The sequence below is a fragment of the Heteronotia binoei genome, chromosome 8 (assembly GCF_032191835.1).
Source record: "Heteronotia binoei isolate CCM8104 ecotype False Entrance Well chromosome 8, APGP_CSIRO_Hbin_v1, whole genome shotgun sequence".
In the NCBI taxonomy this organism is placed as follows: Eukaryota; Metazoa; Chordata; class Lepidosauria; order Squamata; family Gekkonidae; genus Heteronotia; species Heteronotia binoei.
Window position 1 is genome coordinate 131975022 of NC_083230.1, and position 22455 is coordinate 131997476.

At 49.8% G+C, this 22455-nt stretch overlaps 1 protein-coding gene across 1 annotated transcript in view; it reads left to right on the top strand.

Annotated features, from left to right (window-relative positions):
• Positions 1–22455, top strand: part of SHANK3 (SH3 and multiple ankyrin repeat domains 3) — a 613814-nt gene that overhangs the window by 478407 nt on the left and 112952 nt on the right. The window contains 1 exon segment of the mRNA XM_060246058.1: positions 14507–14589. Coding sequence (XP_060102041.1) covers positions 14507–14589 — 83 coding nt within the window.

Genomic DNA, 22455 nt, shown 5'->3' on the forward strand with positions numbered 1-22455 from the left:
CCTCTGCCTGACTTGGTGATCTATAGCAAATCCCCACAATAATATCACTGTTATTTCTTACTCCTTTTATTTTTACCTAGGGACTCTCAACTGAGCTGCCATGCTCAAATTCTCATATTTTCTCACAAGTATATACCTCCTTCACATATACTGCTACGCCTCCGCCCTTTCTCATTTGCCTGTCCCTTTTACATAAGCTGTACCCCTGAATCCTACTGTTCCAGTTGTGATTGTCATCCCACCAAGTTTCAGTAAGGCCTAATATGTCATAGTCTTCTTCCTGTATTAGGACTTCCAGTTCCTCCTGTTTGTTTCCCATACTCTGTGCATTAGTGTAGAGACATCGGAATCCACGTTTTATGCATCCCGAGGGTTTAGTTTCCGTACAAGCCTGCAAGTTAACATTACCTAGCATATGCGCCACTCTTTGCAAATCTTTAATGTTCTTATCCCCAGTTTCTGGCATCATACAAGGCTTTGAATTATTGTCTTGCTCCCCCATACAATTTAGTTTAAAGCCCTCCTTATTAGGTTAGCAAACACCCTTTTCCCTGCCGCCGTAAGGTGCAAACCATCTCCCGATAGAAGACCACCATCTCGAAAGCGTAAATCATGGTCCAGAAATCCGAATCTTTCCTGACGACACCATCGATGTAGCCAGTCGTTTATTTGAAGTATTCTTCTTTCTCATCCTAAGCCATGGCCTTCAACAGGAAGTACTAACGAGAACACAACCTGTATGCCCAGCTCCTTCACCTTCTGACCAAGAGCCACATTGTCTTTTCTAATACGTTCAGGGCTATGATGGGCAGTATCATTCGTTCCCATGTGGATCAGCATGAAAGGATAGTAATCCGTGGGCTTGATAAATCTTCCGATCCTTTCTGTCACATGCTGGGTGCATGCACCTGGCAGACAGACAGCAGACAACAGACCTCTAAGGATGACAAGTCCGGTCGGCACACTTTGGGCTCCACCCCTCTGAGCAAGGAGTCTCCAATCACCACCACCTTCCTCTTCCTATATTGGGGAGCAGAAGCTCCAGGCTTCTTATCCACAGGATCCTGAGAAACTTTCTTCAAGCTTCGTGGAGGCTGGGGAAGTAGCCCTTGTTCCAGTGGTTCAGAATCAGTTACTGTGGGGAGATCCTGGAACCTATTGCTGACCAGCAGGGGCTCAGAACATCGCCTGATTTTCTTTCTCCTTCAGGTTGCATTTTTCCAGGAACCCTCCTCCTGTGTTGGGTCCTCTTCTAATTGCTGAGATACCATTTCCTCTCCCTCCTCTTGTCCTTTTAAGAGCGCCTCATACGTTTTGTCAAGAAAATCCTCATCTTCCTTTATACACTGCAGTGTGGACAATCGTGCCTCCAGTCCCTGTATCTTCTCCTCCAGCAGGGCCACTAACTTACACTTGTTGCAAGTGTAATTCATGTTACTCTCAGGCAGAAATACAAACATCCCACAGTCTTTAGATGTCACTGCCTCTGCTCCCTCACCAGCCATACTGCTGCAATCCATTTCAAAATTTTCTTTATCTTCACTTCTCTTTAAATCTCACTACCAACTGACACTTGAAACTATTTTTGAGTAACTACCCCCCTTTCTACAGAACCCCTAGGCCAAGAGCCTCTGGCAAGGATGAGCCTTGCAACTTAAAGGTTCAAGCCCCCACCCACCTCCAACTCAACAGCCAAAGCAACAGCAGAGGGTGGGGCCAGCAATTACCCCCAGGCAAACAAGCTCTCCTCACTCAGCAACAGCTACACAAAAGACACACAAAAGCAATCAGCAACCCCTCTCCAGCAGGCACCAAGCACTCCATAGTTACCTCCCACAGCAACCCTAGGTAATGCTCCCCAGCAGTTTTAGAAAAGCAAATCAAGACTCACTCACCTCACCAGCAGCTCTGTTCTAGCTCCAAGCACCTTCTTCTACTGCAGCTGAGCCTCTTCCCTGGGTGTGTAAGAAAGGGCCACGAGAACTAAGCACTGATGCAGCCCTTCCTGGCCTCCCCTCTCATGATCTGCGAAGTTCACAGAATCAGCATTGCTGTCAGATGGCCATCTAACCTCCACTTGAAAACCTCCAAGGAAGGAGAGCCCACCACCTCCTGAGGAAGCCTATTCCACCGAGGAACCGCTCTAACAATCAGGAAGTTCTTCCTAATGTTTAGTTGAAAACTCTTCTGATTTAATATCAACCTGTTGGTTCTTGTCTGACCTTCTGGGGTGACAGAAAACAACTCCACACCATCTTCTATATGTCAGTCATTCAAGTACTTGAAGATGGTGATCATATTACCTCTCAGTCGTCTCCTCTCCAGGCTAATCATGCCCAGCTCCTTCAGTCTTTCCTTGTAGGACTTGGTCTGCAGACCCCTCACCATCTTCGTCGCCATCCTCTGGACACGTTCCAGCTTGTCTATAGCCTTCTTAAATTGTGGTGCCCAAAACTGAACACAATACTCCAGGTGAGGTCTTACCAGAGCAGAGTAAAGCAATACCATCACTTCACGTGATCTGGACACTAGACTTTTGTTGATACAGCCCAAAATTGCATTTGGCCATTGCATCACACTGTTGACTCATGTTCAGTGCATGGTCCACTGAGACCTCTAGATCCTTTTCACACATACTACTACCAAGACAAGTCTCCCCCAGCCTATAATTATGTGTTTCCTTTTCCTACCTAAATGCAGAATTTTGCATTTATCCCCATAAAAATTCGTTTTATATGTTTTAGCCCAGTTTTCCAGCCTGTCAAGATCATCCTGTATCCTGCCTCTGTCTTCTGTGATATTTGCAGCCCCTCCCAATTTAGTATCATCTACTAGACATGCCCTTCCTCCAAATCATTTATAAAGATATTAAATAAAACAGGTCCCAGGTGAGGCTTCCATCCCAGCCCCAGCGAGAGGTGCTGCAGCCAACCACGGTGGTGTGCTTGTCCTGGGGGGCTTCCTTAGAGGGTCCATGGGGTACAGAAGGGCAAGCCTCCCATTCATGAAGCTCATGACTCCAGGAAGTAGGGGAGGACCATGTAGGGGAAGCTCATGACTCCAGGAAGTAGGGGAGGACCATTTTGTCCAGTGAAAAGCTCCCAGCTGCTCCTGGCGCTGGGCTCCTTCACAGTTCCCCACTGCTCTGCAGGGCGAAGAAAACTGCTCCCGTGTGAGAAGCCAGGCAGCCGCCCACTCTGTCTGCAGAAGAGCCTGCCATGGGCAGAGCAGAAGGGACAGCAGGGGGTCAAGATCAGAGCCTGGTGGGTCAGTCTGTCTTTGCGAGGAAGCCACCATCATGAGGGCGCAGTTCCGCTGGCCTTCTGCATTCCTCCTGATACTGACAAAAGCCAAGGCAGCAGCATGCTGGGACTGCAGGCTTTTGAGCAGGACCCCTCCCTCCTCAGCCGAAGGGGGACAGGCTGCCCCATTGCCTTGGGAGCCAGAAGTACCCTGTGGGGCCTCTGGGGGGCAGGAGCAGCCGCTGCCCTCCTCTTCCCGTAGCGGAGTGATGGAGAGGGGCACTTTTGGCAGTTCCCTCCTCTTTGCTTGCTGCTCCTTGAAGAGCCACAGTGCAGTTTCCATGGAAACAGTTCCATCGTCCTCGACTAGCAAAAGGATTGAGGGTGCAGTCGTCGTCTTCAGCAGCAGCAGCAGGTGTTTGCATCATCCCTGCATTTTTGCAATTTGGTGGCTGGAGGAGAAGCAGCTGCTGTGTCCCGTGCTCCTTGGGGGGGCAGAAGAGGCAGCTGCTGCTCAAGAGGGAGGGAGGGGGGAAGGGGCAGGCCTGGCTCCGGAAGACCTGAGTCTCTCTCCGAAGCTCCTGCCGGAATCAGAGTCGCTGGACTTTAAGGTGCCATTTGGCTTCTGCTTTATTTTGCACAATGTGGTTCCCCCTCCGGCACAGTCCCACTGCCCTGGGTAGCTCCTTGCTTGGCCAACGCCATAGCCAACGCCATGCTGGGAATTATTAGGAAGGAAACTGAAAACACATCAGCCAGTATCATGATGCCCCTGCATAAATCGATGGTGCGGTCCCGTTTGGAGTACTGTGTGCAGTTCTGGTCACTGCACCTCAAAAAGGATATTATAGCATTGGAGAAAGTCCAGAGAAGGGCAACTAGAATGATTAAAGGGCTGGAACACTTTCCCTATGAAGAAAGGTTGAAATCCTTGGGGCTCTTTAGCTTGAAAAAACGTTGACTGCAGAGTGACATGATAGAGGTTTACAAGATAATGCATGGGATGGAGAAAGTAGAGAAAGAAGTACTTTTCTCCCTTTCTCACAATACAAGAACTCGTGGGCATTCGATGAAATTGCTGAGCAGACAGGTTAAAACGGATAAAAAGAAGTACTTCTTCACCCAAAGGGTGATTAACATGTGGAATTCACTGCCACTAGAGGTGGTGGCGGCTATAACCATAGCCAGCTTTAAGAGGTGATTGGATAAAAATATGGAGCAGAGGTCCATCAGTGGCTATTAGCCACAGTGTATATATGTGTGTATATGTATGTATGCATATGTGTATGTATATACACACACACACATATATGGGCCACTGTGTGATACAGAGTGCTGGACTGGAGGGGCCATTGGCCTGATCCAACATGACTTCTCTTATGTTCTTATGTGACACAGAGTGTTGGACTGGATGGGCCATTGGCCTGATCCAACATGGCTTCTCTTATGTTCTTATGTGACACAGAGTGCTGGACTGGATGGACCATTGGCCTCATCTAGCATGGCTTCTCTTTTTTCTTATGTTAACACAGAGTGTTGGACTGGATGGGCCATTGGGCTGATCCAACAGGGCTTCTCTTATGTTCTTATGTGACACAGAGTGTTGGACTGAATGGGCCATTGGCCTGATCCAACATGGCTTCTCTTATGTTCTTCTGTGACACAGAGTGTTGGACTGGATGGACCATTGGCCTGATCCAACATGGCTTCTCTTATGTTCTTATGTGACACAGAGTGCTGGACTGGATGGGCCATTGGCCTGATCCAACATGGCTTCTCTTATGTTCTTATGTGACACAGAGTGCTGGACTGGATGGGCCATTGGCCTGATCCAACATGGCTTCTCTTATGTTCTTATGTGACACAGAGTGTTGGACTGGATGGGCCATTGGCCTGATCCAACAGGGCTTCTCTTATGTTCTTATGTGACACAGAGTGTTGGACTGGATGGACCATTGGCCTGATCCAACATGGCTTCTCTTATGTTCTTATGTGACACAGAGTGCTGGACTGGATGGGCCATTGGCCTGATCCAGCATGGCTTCTCTTATATTCTTATGTGACACAGAGTGTTGGACTGGAGGGGCCATGGGCCTGATCCAACATGGCTTCTCTTATGTTCTTATGTGACACAGAGTGTTGGACTGAATGGGCCATTGGCCTGATCCAACATGGCTTCTCTTATGTTCTTATGTGACACAGAGTGCTGGACTGGATGGACCATTGGCCTGATCTAGCATGGCTTCTCTTTTTTTCCTATGTTAACACAGAGTGCTGGACTGGATGGGCCATTGGCCTGATCCAACAGAGCTTTTCTTATGTGACACAGAGTGTTGGACTGGATGGGCCATTGGCCTGATCCAGCATGGCTTCTCTTTTTTCTTATGTTAACACAGAGTGTTGGACTGGATGGGCAATTGGTCTGATCCAGCATGGCTTCTCTTATGTTCTTATGTGACACAGAGTGTTGGACTGGAGGGGCCATAGGCCTGATCCAACATGGCTTCTCTTATGTTCTTATGTGACACAGAGTGTTGGACTGAATGGGCCATTGGCCTGATTCAACATGGCTTCTCTTATGTTCTTATGTGACACATAGTGTTGGACTGGATGGGCCATTGGCCTGATCCAGCATGGCTTTTCTTTTTTCTTATGTTAACACAGAGTGTTGGACTGGATGAGCCATTGGCCTGATCCAACAGGGCTTCTCTTATGTTCTTATGTGACACATAGTGTTGGACTGGATGGACTATTGGCCTGATCTAGCATGGCTTTTCTTTTTTCTTATGTTAACACAGAGTGTTGGACTGGATGGGCCATTGGCCTGATCCAACAGGGCTTCTCTTATGTTCTTATGTGACACATAGTGTTGGACTGGATGGTCCATTGGCCTGATCCAACATGGCTTCTCTTATGTTCTTATGTGACACAGAGTGCTGGACTGGATGGGCCATTGGCCTGATCCAGCATGGCTTTTCTTTTTTCTTATGTTAGCACAGAGTGTTGGACTGGATGAGCCATTGGCCTGATCCAACAGGGCTTCTCTTATGTTCTTATGTGACACATAGTGTTGGACTGGATGGACTATTGGCCTGATCTAGCTTGGCTTTTCTTTTTTCTTATGTTAACACAGAGTGTTGGACTGGATGGGCCATTGGCCTGATCCAACAGGGCTTCTCTTATGTTCTTATGTGACACATAGTGTTGGACTGGATGGTCCATTGGTCTGATCCAACAGGGCTTCTCTTATGTTCTTATGTGACACAGAGTGCTGGACTGGATGGGCCATTGGCCTTATCCAGCATGGCTTCTCTTTGTTCTTATGTTAACACAGAGTGTTGGACTGGATGGGCCATTGGCCTGATCCAGCATGGCTTCTCTTATGTTCTTATGTGACACAGAGTGTTGGACTGGAGGGGCCATAGGCCTGATCCAACATGGCTTCTCTTATGTTCTTATGTGACACAGAGTGTTGGACTGAAAGGGCCATTGGCCTGATCCAACATGGCTTCTCTTATGTTCTTATGTGACACAGAGTGCTGGACTGGATGGACCATTGGCCTGATCTAGCATGGCTTCTCTTTTTTCTTATGTTAACACAGAGTGTTGGACTGGATGGGCCATTGGCCTGATCCAATAGGGCTTCTCTTATGTTCTTGTGTGACACAGAGTGTTGGACTGGATGGGCCATTGGCCTGATCCAGCATGGCTTCTCTTATGTTCTTGTGAAGTGATGGTATTGCTTTACTCTGCTCTGGTAAGACCTCACCTGGAGTATTGTGTTCAGTTTTGGGCACCACATTTTAAGAAGGATATAGACAAGCTGGAACGGGTCCAGAGGAGGGCGACGAAGATGGTGAGGGGTCTGGAGACCAAGTCCTATGAAGAAAGGTTGAAGGAGCTGGGGGTGTTTAGCCTGGAGAGGAGGCGGCTGAGAGGTGATAGGATCACCATCTTCAAGTACTTAGAATCGTAGAGTTGGAGGGCACCTCCAGGGTCATCTAGTCCAACCCCAACTTGAAGGGCTGTCATATAGTGTGGTGTGGTGTCATAAGGTGGTATGGAATTGTTTTTGTGGCTCCAGAAGGTAGGACCAGAACCAATGGGTTAAAATTATATTATAAGAATTTCCGGCTCAGCATTAGGAAAATTTTCTGACTATTAGAATGATTCCTCAGTGGAACAGGCTTCCTCCTTGGGAGGTGGTGGGCTCTCCTTCCTTGGAGGTTTTTAAACAGAGGCTAGATGGCCATCTGACAGCAATGCAGAGCCTGTGAATTTCGGGGGAGGGGTTTGTGAGTTTCTTGCATTGTGCAGGGGGTTGGACTAGATGACCCTGGAGGTCCCTTCCAACTCTATGATTCTGTGACATCTGCCTAAGACCCTGCAGAACTGCTGCCAGCCTGAATGGAGAGTTCTTATCTTGAGGGATCTAAGATCTGATTCAGTAGAAGGCAATTTCATGTGGAGAAAAACGTTCTGGTTCTAGAACACGGAGTGGGCTCCCCTCCCCTAGAGCTTGCAAGATGCTGTATTTCTGCTGAAATTTCCAGGCACTCTGAGGGGGAAACACCTCTTCCCTCATCTCTCCTGAAATGCCACAAGCTCCAAAGAGAAGAACAAAAACACAGAGAGAACTCACAGTGGGGCAGGAGGGAGGGATGTGTGCCTGCACCAAAGTCACTCAGTGAACAACAATTACCAGTCAGGTCAGGGCAACCTTGTTTTCATCTTCAGCCTTTTGCACAGTCCCACACTGGAAATCTGTCCAGTTCTCAGTGAGATAAGGAGTGAAGGAGAACTGAGGGAAGGGGGCAGTTTCCCCTTGGAGCATTAGGCGGATTGCAGGTGTTTAAAATGTGGAATTCACTGTCAGAGGATGTAGCGATGGCCGCAGGAAGAGACAGCTTTAAAAGGCAATTGGACAGATTCACGTAGGAGAGGTCAGTGGCTACTAGCCATGGTGACTAAAGAGAGAGTATTTCGAGTATAAACAATTTTTATTAGTAACATATGGTAGTAGAACTATATCTACAACTTATAAAAAGCTTAAGATAAAAAAAAACATCATTCTACCCCACATCTTACTTTTCTCCCACCCCTCCCCCCAATAATTGACCCCCACCAGTGTTATTTTTTTTTTAAAAAAAACAGATATTAAAGGTACCTTTAACTATCAAGAAAAAACAAAAATTGATTAAGAAAAAGATCCCCCCTTCAAAAGTTATATTCTTGTCTTAAAGGTCTTAATCTTCAAAAATTGTCCAATGTCCTTTTATTTTCCACTCTTTTTCTACATATCTTCTGAATTTCTTCCACTCCCGATTAAAAAGTTCTAAATCGCAGTCTCTTAGTTTTCTTGTTAGCTTGTCCATTTCACTCCATGACATAACTTTTATAGTCCAGTCCCATTTTTCTGGTATTTTTTCTTGCTTCCACAACTGCGCATACAATTTCAAAAGTGTACAAATTACTTTTACAATGGACTACAGAAGATGAAGTAGTGAAATCTCAAATGATAAAATGGGCAATTAATGTAAATAAAGAAATGAAGATGGAATCTTGGAATATCTGTGGAAAAACTCTATGAAACTCGCAACATGTCATAGTATTAAAGAGAACTGTTTTAAGATGATGTATAGATGGTATATGACTCCAAAAAAATTAGCAAAGATGAACAATAAGATGCCAGATAGGTGTTGGAAATGTAAAAAGCATGAAGGTTCTTTCTACCATATGTGGTGGACTTGTGAAAGAGCTAAAATGTTTTGGCAGATGATTCAGCAAGAGATATCTAAGATCCTAGGATATGAATTTAACAAAGAAGCAGAGACTTTTCTGCTGGGATTACAAATGGAAAAATTTCCAAAAGAAGATAGAACTTTAATATGGTACTTGCTCTCAGCTGCTAAGAGAGAGTATTTCCAGAGGCAGTAAAGCAGTGCCATGAGGCAGCATCAGGAGAAGGCCTCTCTGCCCTGTTGTTGGCTCTCTAGAGGAACTGGCTGGCCTCTGTGTAAGACAGGAGGCTGGACCAGATGGCCTACTTCTCTGATCCAGCAGTGCTCTTCTGATGTTCTTATGAAGGCCTCGGCCTCTCTTCCCTGTTGTTGGCCCTCCAGAGGAACTGGTTGGCCACTGTGTGAGGCAGGAGGCTGGACTAGATGGTCCCTCCCTGGTCTCACCCAGCAGGGCTCTTCAGATGTTCTTCTCAGGAGAAGGCCTCGGCCTCTCCGCCCTGTTGTTGGCTCTCCAGAGGAACTGGCTGGCCTCTGTGTAAGACAGGAGGCTGGACTAGATGGACCCTCCCTGGTCTGACCCAGCAGGGCTCTTCTGAGGTCCTTTTCAGGAGAAGGCCTCAGCCTCTCTTCCCTGTTGTTGGCCCTCCAGAGGAACTGGCTGGCCATTGTGTGAGACAGGATGCTGGACAAGATGGCCTACTTCTCTGATCCAGCAGTGCTCTTCTGATGTTCTTATGAAGGCCTTGGCCTCTCTGCCCTGTTGTTGGCCCTCCAGAGGAACTGGTTGGCCACTGTGTGAGGCAGGAGGCTGGACTAGATGGACCCTCCCTGGTCTCACCCAGCAGGGCTCTTCAGATGTTCTTCTCAGGAGAAGGCCTCGGCCTCTCTGCCCTGTTGTTGGCTCTCCAGAGGAACTGGCTGGCCTCTGTGTAAGACAGGAGGCTGGACTAGATGGACCCTCCCTGGTCTGACCCAGCAGGGCTCTTCTGAGGTCCTTTTCAGGAGAAGGCCTCAGCCTCTCTTCCCTGTTGTTGGCCCTCCAGAGGAACTGGCTGGCCATTGTGTGAGACAGAATGCTGGACAAGATGGCCTACTTCTCTGATCCAGCAGTGCTCTTCTGATGTTCTTATGAAGGCCTCGGCCTCTCTGCCCTGTTGTTGGCCCTCTAGAGGAACTGGTTGGCCACTGTGTGAGGCAGGAGGCTGGACTAGATGGACCCTCCCTGGTCTCACCCAGCAGGGCTCTTCAGATGTTCTTCTCAGGAGAAGGCCTCGGCCTCTCTGCCCTGTTGTTGGCCCTCCAGATGAACTGGCTGGCCACTGTGTGAGACAGGAGGATGGACCATTCATCTCATCCAATAGGGGACTTCTTTTGTTCTAATGAACAGACCTTGGACTGCAGAAATGCAGCTTTACCACTCTGTGCCACGGGGCTCAAGTCTCTAAACATCTTGTTATGTATTGGAACTGGAGTTTTGCCTTAGGGTCAGCAGAGACTTGGCTGAGCTTGAGACCCAAAGCAATAGCCACCTGGATTCAGGAAGAAGGCCCATCAGGAATTGTTAGGCCAGCTATTAACCTAGAGTTGTGTGATGGTAATGGGTTTTTGGGTGGGGAGGTTTGCATGCATATAACCAGGGCTGTTGGTCCCGCCAGACAGTTCTGTTCCTATCTCACTATGCTGAATCACTGAATAAAATGCTGAACTCACTATCTCTTGGGCATCCTATCTCTTGGGGAGGGACGCTGGCTCAGTGGTAGAGCATCTGCTTGGCAAGCAGAAGGTCCCAGGTTCAATCCCTGGCATCTCCACTAAAAAAGGGTCCAAGCAAATAGGCATCAAAAACCTCAGCTGGAGACCCTGGAGAGCTGCTGCCAGTCTGAGTAGACAAGACTGACTTTGATGGACCGAGGGTCTGATTCAGTAGAAGGCAGCTTCATATGTTCATATGTCCTCATGCTTTGAGCCCAGTACATTTTACATCTCTAAAAGCCCATTCATTGCTTAAAAAAAACAGCAAATAGATATTGGACAAGAAAATTCCAGTGCCCAAATTACTGGGCTTTTATCATTTCCGAAAGCTCTGCAGATTCTGGATATATTTTTTATTTGTTTAAGTTGCACAGCCAGTCAGGGAAATTCTTAACTTGATTAAAAAAAAAAAAGGATTACCTGTGTATGTATGTATTTATTTAAATACAGTTTTTATTTTTATGTATTTATTTAAATACAGAGAGCCAGTTTGGTGTAGTGGTTAAGTGTGCGGACTCTTATCTGGGAGAACCGGGTTTGATTCCCCACTCCTCCACTTGCACCTGCTAGCATGGCCTTGGGTCAGCCATAGCTCTGGCAGAGGTTGTCCTTGAAAGGGCAGCTGCTGTGAGAGTCCTCTCCAGCCCCACCCACCTCACAGGGTGTTTGTTGTGGGGGAGGAAGGTAAAGGAGATTGTGAGCCGCTCTGAGACTCTTCGGAGTGGAGGGCGGGATATAAATCCAATATCTTCTTCTTCTTCTTCTTCTTTATTTAATTTATATCCCGCCCTCCCCACCAAAGGCGGGCTCAGGGCGGCTCACAAACCAAGGGTCGACACGAACACATTAGTGTGACTGATACAATAAACAACAATAAAAACATAGAAAATAAAAACAATTTAAAACATTTGCATGTGCTACTATCATAATTTCAGGCAGCGATTTAAATTCTGGTGGTTAGCTGTACTCAGAGGTCTCACGATCGCATAGCGTAGAGCAGTAAGCCATTGGTGGTGTTCTTATGGGACAGTCCCGTTGCTGCAGATGTTACCATTCATGTGAATGCCTGGCGGGAGAGTGCCGTTTTGCAGGCCCTGCGGAACTGTAAGAGCTCTCGCAGGGCCCTAACCTCCTCTAGCAGCTCATTCCACCAGCTAGGGGCAGCAACGGAAAAGGCCCTGGCTCTCGTTGTTTTGAGCTTCGCTTCTCTGATGCTGGGGACTGTCAACAGGTTTTGAGACCCGGACCAAAGTGCTCACTGGGGCATGTGCAGGGAAAGGCGGCCCCTAAGGTATGCAGGACCCTGCCCATAGAGGGCTTTAAAGGTCATGACCAGCACCTTGAAGCGAATCCGATACCCTATCGGTAGCCAGGGCAGCGCTTTCAGCACAAGCTGGATGTGTTCCCATAAAGGAACTCCCATTAACAGCCTGGCTGCAGTCGCCAGATTTGAGAAGGGCAGCCCCATGTAGAGGGCATTACAGTAATCCAGTCTCGAGGTGACCGTTGCATGGATCACTGTTGCCAAGAGAAAAGGGACCAACTGCTTTGCCATCCGCAGATGGTAAAAGGCTGACTCGGCAGCGGCCGCTACTTGGGCCTCCATTGTTAGAGAAGGATCCAAGAGCACCCCATGTAGCTGTGTTTCCCCCACCCCGGGCCAATGCGCTGGTTTGCAAATTAGTAAACTATACATGGGGACTGTGATTGGGTGAAAAGGCAACATAAAATGTCTTAGATAAGTAAATAAATGTGTTCCGTCACACAGTTCTCAAGCATAATCACAGGAACAGATCCAAATAGGCAGCCGTGTTGGTCTGAAGTAGTAGAACAAAATAGGGGTCGATTGCACCTTTAAGACCAACTTAGTTTTATTCCGAACGTCAGCTTTGCATGCACACGAAAGCTTATGTTCTGAATAAAGCTAAGTTGGTCTTAAAGGTGCAATCGACTCCTATTTTGTTCTATAATCACTGGAAATAACTTTGAATCTTGTCAAATCTTGTATTGGCAATGGCCTGCATTCATTGTTGTTAGTTTTAAGAACACGGGGGGCTTTAAAAAAGGGAATTTCACACCAAAAACTAAGCATCAGAACAATTTTCATTTCAGCCGGGTATTTCCTGCCCCCCTCCCCATTTCTACCTAGCGCTCATCAACACCCCCTCCAAAGGTTCCCAAGTCCCATTCAAGAAATATCTGGGGATTTTGGGGGTGGAGCCAGAAGACTTTGGGGGTGGAGCCAGGATACATTGGGGTGGAGCCTGTTGCAAGGTTGTGCTAAGCATGATTGAACTCCAAAGGGAGTCCTGGCCATCACATTTAAAAGGACCACACACCTTTTAAATGCCTTTCCTCCATTGGAAATAATGAAGGACAGGGGCACCTTCTTTTTGGGCTCATAGAATTGGACCCCCTGGACCAATCTTTCTGAAATTTGGAGGGTATTTTGGGGAGAGGGACTAGATGCTATGCTGCAAATTTGGTGCCTCTGCCTCAAAACACAACCTCCCCAGAGCCCCAGATACCTGTGGCTCAGTTCTCCATTATATCCTATGGGAATTGATCTTCATAGGGAATAATGCAGTGTGCAGCAGACATTTAAACGGGGGGGGGGAGGGAGGGCCTCCAACCTGGGGGATCGGCAACCACCCCCCCTTTGTGCGTCCAAACCTCTTGGCTTCCGGTAAGGGAAGCTGGTCCAATAAGGCGCTGCGATGCTTGCGTTGCCCTGCAGAGGGCAGCAGCGGCCTGGCCGCACAGTCTCCTAACGTGACACGTGTGTGTTTATATGAATGTGAGTGTGGGCGCCTGCCTGCGCGCCTCATGTGTGCGAGCTAATGTGCGCTGGGGGGTGTGTCTCTGCTGCATCGAGAGAGAGCCTGGCACATGCCAGCGTGCTCGCGTGCATGATCCCCCCCCCCCCTCGCTGTGAGCACCAGCCCTGCCTGTCCCCACCCTCTTCTTGCATTGTATGACACCCCCCCCCCAATTCCTCCAGCTCCTCGGGTTCTTTGCAAATGCACACGCGAGGGGGGGGGGGGTGGGCGAGGAGGAGAGCGGCTTTATGAATGGCTCGGGATGAGCGAAGCCTCGGCCCCCTTCCAAAGCCCAGCGGCAGCCCCTTCCCTTTGCTGGCGGCTTCCAAGGCCCCCCGTGGGGCAAACGGATTGCCCCCCCCCCCCATTTCTGAAAGCGTGGGGCTGGCGGCGGCTCCGCTTTTGTTCCCGCCGCTCCCTCCCCCCCCCCCTTCTCCTGGCCGCTCTGCCTATTGAGAGGCTGCATCTGGCAGCCCGCTGGAAATGAGACAATGAAGCGCCCCCCCCCCCCGCCCGCCTGCCTGCTCTCTTCCTCCTGGTGGTGTTGAGTGACAGGCGGTTCCCTGGCAACGGGAGAAAGGGGGGGGTTGCATCCTGAGCCCGGGCTGCTGGTGCAGGTGAGGCTGGAGCTCTCTTGCCCCCCAGCCCTGGGCAGGCGCCGCCTTTTGCCTGCTGCTGCTGCCTCTCGGAAGGCAGGCGGGCGGGCGGCTCCTCCTTGCCAGGGCCGGGCCGGGCCGGGCCGGGATCAGTAAGCGCGCTGCATCCCCATGCAGGTGACTGAGCGGTGGGCAGTGGGGAGGCGGGGAGGGGGGAACCCGGGCGGGGGGGGGGGAGCCAGCCCCGCTCCCCGCTGACATGAGCGGCTGCGCCCCCACCCAGCCAGCCAGCCCCGCGCCATGGTGCTGCCGCCTGCCCCCAGCAGCTTCCTTCTCTTGTGCTCTTTCCTGCCCAGCGACTACATCATCGAGGAGAAGGCGGCCGTCCTGCAGAAGAGGGAGCATGAGGGCTTCGGCTTCGTCCTGCGAGGGGCCAAAGGTAAGGGGGTTTTGCGCAAAGGGCTCCTGGGGCTGGGGCTGGCAGCTCTCCTGTGCGGGGGACACAAGGATGCCGCCTGCTCGCTGGGGTCCAGGTGCGGCCAGGGGGTGCGTTCCTGTGGCACCGCCTGTGCCCTCTTTCTCCATGGGCATTCCCCAGCAGGGGACTCGCTGGCACGTCCCCCTTGCCTTGCCTTGGATGTGGGGCACGTTTTTCGCAGCAGACAAGGCTTCAGCAGCTGCTTGAGAAGGGCCATTTCGGCTGCGTGGCTCCCCACACCCCATAATGGGAGGGGGCGGGTGGGACTGTGCTGTTGCATTTGAGGGGCAGGTGCTCAGTGCTGGGAGTCAGCAGTGACCACTGTGCCAAGAAGGAGCTTCTCTGTCCCTCCCCGCCAGGCTCCTTTGTGTCAGGGGGGGCTCTCTCTGCCCCTGGAAGTCAGGAGACAACGGGTGAGGGGGGGGGGGGGAAGAAGCTTCAACAATGGCTTTGGAACAGTGGCCTGAATGAGATGCATCTAGGATTGGGCTGCATCAGGTGGGGGGAGGCGCTTTTAAAACACCTCTAGGATCGAGCCACAAGGAAAACGGGTCACAACGCCCTGTGTTTAGGGGAGTGGGGAAGTGAGAATTTGCAACCTTCTCTCTCAGTGAAAAACTGGGGAGGGGTTTTGGGGAGTAATTGTTGCTGCTATTTAAATCTGTCTGAGTGATTCCCGGCTTTGATTTCACTCACCCCTCCCCCTTGTTCGCCCCACCTGCCTGTGAGGCAGGATCCTGGACTCAATGGATCCCTGGTCTGAACTAGCAGGGCTCTTCTTTCTATGGTGATCGCTTGAAGGAGCCAGGGAGAGCCGAGGGGTTTGTGAGTTTAGAGCGGTTCCTCAGTGGAACAGGCTTCCTCCTGGGGAGGTGGTGGGCTCTCTTTCCTGGGAGGTTTTTCAACAGAGGCTAGATGTCCATCTGACAGCAATGAAGATCCTGTGAATTTAGGGGGAGGGGTTTGTGAGTTTAGAGGGGTTCCTCAGTGGAACAGGCTTCCTCCTAGGGAGGTGGTGGGCTCTCCTTCTTTGGAGGTTTTTCAACAGAGGCTAGGTGGCCATCTGACAGCGATGAAGCTCCTGTGAATTTAGGGGGAGGTGCTTGTGAGTTTAGAGCGGTTCCTCAGTGGAACAGGCTTCCTCCTTGGGAGGTGGGGGGCTCTCCTTCCTTGGAGGTTTTTAACAGAAGCTAGATGGCCATCTAACAGCAAAGAAGATCCTGTGAATTTAGGGGGAGGTGTTTGTGAGTTTAGAGCGGTTCCTCAGTGGAACAGGCTTCCTCCTGGGGAGGTGGTGGGCTCTCCTTCCTTGGAGGTTTTTAAACAGAGGCTAAATGGCCATCTGACAGCAATGAAGATCCTGTGAATTTAGGGGAGGAGTTTGTGAGTTTCTTGCATTGTGCAGGGGGTTGGACTAGATGACCCCAGAGATCCCTTCCAACTCTTCTATGATTCTAACAGACTTCCTCCTCCGGAGGTGGTGGGCTCTCCTTCCTTGGAGGTTTTTCAACAGAGGCTAGATGGCCATCTGACAGCAATGAGGATCCTGTGAATTTAGAGGGAGGTGTTTGTGAGTTTCCTGCGTTGTGCAGGGGGTTGAGCTAGATGACCCTGGAGGTCCCTTCCAACTCTAGGATTCTGTGTACCTTCTGATGGCACCTGTGGTTTTTTTGACCACTGTGTGACACAGAGTGCTGGACTGGATGGGCCATTGGCCTGATCCAACAAGGCTTCTCTGATGTTCTTATTGTGATAGAATACAGTATAATAAATCCAGTAAAAAGTTCAGTAATGAAAACCAACGGCTGCTTTAAAAGTAGTGTTTGCTCCAACAGCGTGGGAGCAGCCCCTCCGACCCTTCTGCCGCTGCACAATTACATGTTGATTTATTAAAATACTTGTGCCCCTCATTTCCGCAGGGATCAGTTCTGCCCCCACAGATTCAAAGAGAAAGGGGCTTACGACTTAATTCCAGTGATGAGGATGCCTTCACAGTCTCTCTGGCAAACAGCTTCCATGAGGCAGTTGCAAGCATTGAAAAAGCCCCCCCTCTCTCTCTTCTATTGGCTGAGACTCCTCCCCCTCCTAGTCCCCTGGGGAAGGAAGGAAAGAGCCAGAGCTTCCTTTGCCCAGTTCCCTGGATCCCACGGGAGAAATACAAAGAAAGCACCTTTAAGCACAAGTGCTAATCTTTTAAGTATGTTTTATAAGGTTTTTTTTGAGCTGGCGATGGGAGGAGGCCACCATTCAAGGCAACGGTTCTGGGGGCCGCAGGCTTCCAGCAAGAGGCCTGTAATACCAGCACCTTGAAGCAAACCTAGAAGCGGGCCCAGTGGCTGCTCTGAACCGGCAGACTGTGACTTCAGGTCCCCCACCCCCCATTCCATAAGTTAGACAGCTGCGTTCTGTAGTGGCAGAAGCCTTTGTGTTGCTTCAGAGGGCAGCCCCTTATAGCAGGGGTGTCAAACATGTGGGCGGGGGGACAAATCAGGCTCCCGGAGGGCTCCTATCAGGCCCCCAAGCAACTGGCTCTTGACTGTTTCCTTCCACATCTCAACTTGCTTTGCAAGGCTTGCTCAATTGCACAAGAGCTACAGAGCAAAACCTCTGTTTTTTCCAATGACTGAGGCTCCTCCTTTGGGGAGGAAGGGGGAGAGGCGGAGCTTGTTTTTCCAGACTTTCTCAATCGCACAGCAGAGCTACTGAGCCAAGCCTCTCTTCCTTCTATTGGCTGAGGCTCCCCCCCAAAGTCCCCTGGGGAAGGAAGGAAAGAGCCAGAGCTTCCTTTGCCCACTTCCCTGGATCCCATGGGAGAAATACAAAGAAAGCACCTTTAAGCACAAGTGCTAATCTTTTAAGTATGTTTTATAAGTTTTTAAAAAAAAAAAAAAATCGTTAGTCATGTTTGTCTGCATCCTTTAAAAAGTTTATATTTCTGCTACCTACTCTTAAATAGGTACAGACGTGGCCCAGCCCGGCCCGACACAGCAAGGGCATTTATGTCAGATCCAGCCCTCATAATGAATGAGTTTGACACCCCTGCCTTATAGAGTGTATGGCGGTCGTCAGGCATGGAGGTGACTGGTCAGCAGGGTGAGGTCAGGCTCCGTCTGCAGGGAGGAAAGTCTCTGTACAAGTTGAAAATGAAATTGAGTCCAGAGGAGTTTTGGCAGCTGTGGCCACCTGCTCTTCAAAAGCAGGCCTGGATCTTCCAAAGCCTGTGTTAGCAAAGACAGCGACCCTCTGTCCTCCTTAAAGGCGTCTGACTCCTCCAGCACGGATGACTTCCCTCCTCTCATCACTTCTGCCTCATCTGGGCTCCCGTTTCCTTTCGCTTCCCTTCATCCATTTAGCCGCAGCTTATAGACTTGTGGCCTGATCCTGCACTTATCCCTGACTCTGGAGAGAGGCCGGAACAAATCGACCAGCTCCAGAAGGTTGCAGTAACCGTGGCTTGCCAGCCAAGCCTGGTGGGGGGAGCAATCGTGGGCTGCATGTGCTGGGAGGGGTGGCCTGGCCCCTGAAGCAGCAGCACAAGCCTCGAATAAAAGAAACGGGCCTTCCAGGCTTCTGGGGACACTGACGTCTGCCAGGTGGACAGTGCAATTGATCGGAAAACCTCTGGTTATTTTCTAATCCATGGAAATAAGTACAAGATGATGGCCTCAACCCAGCACCCCTTCTCGTGTACATTTAGGCTGCTAACGGACCAGCACTTCGGGCCGATTCAGAGACGCCTCTGAAATCGACCCAAAAAACCCTTCCACGTACAAACGTCTGTTGCCTGTCCTTAACCTGTCCTCCAGCCTCCGCAGTGGGACTCAGAAAGCTACCACTTCCAAAATGGTACCAAATTTTTGAGCCGCACACCTGTCACCTTCTTGGCATCTGGAAGCAGAAGGGTGCAAGCAAGGCGCCTTGGTGATGTGCAACGACCAAGCTGCCCCAAGTTGCATTCATTTTTAAAATTAAAACTGTTCAGTGCGCATGAGTGCATGTGTGCACATGCGCACTTATGCACATATTTGCACTTACGCACGCATGTGCACTTATGGCCAAAAAAACCCCAGGTGCCATCAGGAGGTGCATCAGTGTGGCCAGGACACTAGACATAAGAACATAAGAGAAGCCATGTTGGATCAGGTCAATTGGCCATTCAGTTCAACACTCTGTGTCACACAGGGGCCAAAAAACCGCAGGTGCCATCAGGAGGTCCACCAGTGGGGCCAGGACACTAGAAGCTCTCTCACTGTTGCCCCTCCCAAGCACCAAGAATACAGAGCATCACTGCCTCAGACATAAGAACATAAGAGAAGCCATGCTGGATCAGGCCAATGGCCCATGCAGTCCAACCCTCTGTGTCACACAGGGGCCAAAAAAAAAAGGAGATTCACAAGTGGGGCTAGAAGCCCTCCCACTGTACCCCCCCCAAGCACCAAGAGGACAGAGCATCACTGCGCCAAACATAAGAACATAATGGAAGCCATGGTTGAATCAGGCCAATGGCCCCTCCAGTCCAACACTCTGTGTCACACAGTGGCCAAAAACCCAGGTGCCACCAGAAGGTCCATCAGTGGGGCCAGGACACTAGAAGCCTCCCACTGTTGCCCCTTCCAAGCACTAAGAAGACAGAACATCACTTGCCGCAGACACATAAGAACATAACAGAAGCCATGTTGGATCAGGCCAATGGCCCATCCTGTCCAACACTCTGTGTCACACAGTAGCCAAAAACTCAGGTGCCATCAGGAGGTCCATCAGTGGGGCCAGGACACTCACCCTGTTGCCTCTCCCAAGCACCAAGAATACAGAGCATCACTGCCCCAGACAGAGAGTTCCGTACGTTGTGGCTAATAGCCACTGATGGACCTCTGCTCCAGATGTTGATCCAAGCTGGCTCTGCTTGAATGTCACCTGTTCCCTCCTGGACTCCTGTCTCCCATGAAGGCACAAAGCCTTCCCTAACCTCCAGGGCAGTTGCTATCTCCCCGCCCCCCCCCCCCCCCGGCAATCCTCAACAGTGTGGCTGCCTTGCCTCTTGTTCAACACCAAAAGTTCAACACCAGAAGCCCTCCCGCTGTGCCCCCCCCACCAGCGCCAAGAACACAGAGCATCACTGCCCCAGACAGAAAGTTCCATCAATACCCTCAATACCTCCCCCCCCACACCACGTGGACCACTGGTCTGATCCAGCAACAATCTTCTGATGAGTTCTGCATTCATACTTGGCATTTTCATGGCAAACCTGGAGGCAGCAGCAAGGACTTAGGGTGACATGGTTCTCAGGAGAAACAAAGAGTATTCTAACCCTGGTCCATAGCATTGCCGAGTTCCATGGGCTCTGGCTGAGCATGCACTCTCCAGGGAAAAGCCTTCCCCATCCCAGCTGCTGCCCCAAATCCGTAGCCAGTTGCGCCAGGATCGACTGTGGGGCCTGAAGGGTGCTATGCTTAGCTTGGCCCCACCTTCTAATTTGGAACCACGGAAGGTGACTTTGAGGGTGGGCCTGGCCTGACTGGGTGCTGCTCTGCCCGCCTCCTCCCAATTTACTTTGTGTTTTAGATTCAGCCCAATTGGCAGGTGAAAGGGACCTGCACGGACCCAGGTTGCCTGGTGGTCTTTGCACTGGTGAGGCTGCTTACATTTGTTTGCAGGCAAGTTCTGTCAGGGGACAGCAGAGAAATCCCTGCAGTGTCTCCCCTGCCCCAATCCTTGTAATTAACTGTAGCATGTTAGTGAAGAACATTGGATGGTAGGCCTAGTGGGAGCAGCAAGGCCTTACGGTTGACATGGTTCCCAAGGGAAGCAAGGGGTGGTCTTACTCTGGTCAATGGTGAAGCCCAGTTCCATGGACTCTGGGTGGGCATGGTCTCCAGGAGAAGCCATTCTTGGAATTAACTGTAGCATGTCAATTTATTTATTTATTTATTTATTATTTATTTATTAATTTCATTTATATCCCGCCCTCCCCCACCTTGGCAGGCTCAGGGCGGCTAACAGCAATCCATAAAAACACACCATAATAAATAAAACATTAGAATTACATTATAGAACAATAAAACATTAAAACTCGAAAGAACCCACACAACCAAACAGTTTAACGAAGTTTAAGTCCAGCCAGGCACCTTTAAGACCAACAAAGTTTTATTCACGGTATGAGCTTTCATGCGCACGCACACCTCCTCAACATCCTGAAAGCCTCATACCTTGAACAAAATTTTGTTGGTCTTAAAGATGCCTCTGGACTCCAACTTTGTTCTGCTACTTCAGACCAGCATGGCTACCCACCAATACTCCCTCTACGTTGTGGAGTCGCGTGAGCAAGAATTCTGCTTTGTGAGCTACTGGCATTAAAGTTGTGAGTGACTGCATAAATCAGTACGTTCTGGGGGCCATTTTTCCTAAGCTAATACAAAAACGTGTGAGCTGTGAGGTAGTTCACACTAACTCAGCTTAGAGGAAACACTTACGCACTTGAATCAACCAAACAGGTTATTGTACTTGACGCTTCTGAAGTTTATCAGCTGTCTTCTGCACAGTCCCTCATAGCTGAACATGGTGGCCAGAGAGGGTAAATCAGTTTGGCTTCATGGGAACTGGCTGGTAGCATCCACACAACCTCTTCTGGACTTTTTTGGTCCAGTCTTCTAATGCTGAGGATATCTTCTCCCTTTCCCCACCCACCACCCATTCCAATTACTGATCTCTTGGAAACTAGAGCTGTGCCTGCCTGGGACTTTAGGAGGCTAGAAGGATCTGGGGGTGCTGACAAAGCACATCCAAAATATGTAGCACCCGTTGCTGCCCTGCTGACCCCACACTCCATTTCTAGCGGGCAGTAGAATGTGGGATTATATGGCTTCCAGACTTTGAAGGATTCCTGGCTAAAAGATGTCCTCTTATGTTCTTATGCCACAGTGTGTGTGTGTGTGTATAAAATTTTTTGCCACTGAGTAACACAGAGTGTTGGACTAGATGGGCCATTGGCCTGATTCAACAGGGCTTCTCTTATGTCCTTCTGTGACACAGAGTGCTGGACTGGAGGGGCCACTGGCCTGATTCAAAATGGCTTCTCTTATGTTCTTATGTGACACAGAGTGTGGAACTGGAGGGGCCACTGGCCTGATCCAACAGGGCTTCTCTTATGTTCTTATGTGACACAGAGCGTTGGACTGGATGGGCCACTGGCCTGATCCAACATGGCTTCTCTTATGTTCTTATGTGACACAGAGTGTTGGACTGGATGGGCCATTGGTCTGATCCAACAGGGCTTCTCTTATGTTCTTATATGACATGGAGTTTTGGACTGGATGGGCCATTGGCCTGATCCAACATGGCTTCTCTTATGTCCTTCTGTGACAGAGTGCTGGACTGGATGGGCCACAGACCTGATTCAAAATGGCTTCTCTTATGTTCTTCTGTGACACAGAGTGTTGGACTGGATGGGCCATTGGCCTGATCCAACAGGGCTTCTCTTATGTTTTTATGTGACACAGAGTGTTGGACTGGATGGGCCATTGGCCTGATCCAACATGGCTTCTCTTATGTTCTTATATGTCACCCCTCCCCCTGCCAAGGTGAAGATTAGTGCAGACGAATTGAAAAACCCCTCATCACCCCCCAGAAACAACGTCCAGGTGCCTACAATCCATTCAAAGAGTTTGTGTATGTGTGTGAGAGAGATCCCCATACAAACAGTGTCTAGCTTTCCCCTAAGAGATGCAGGAAAAATCCAATGCATGATTATAGGATGAGGGAGAGTTGTCTTGGCAGTAGTTTATGTGAAAAGGATCTAGGAGTCTTAGTGGACCATATGCTGAACATGAG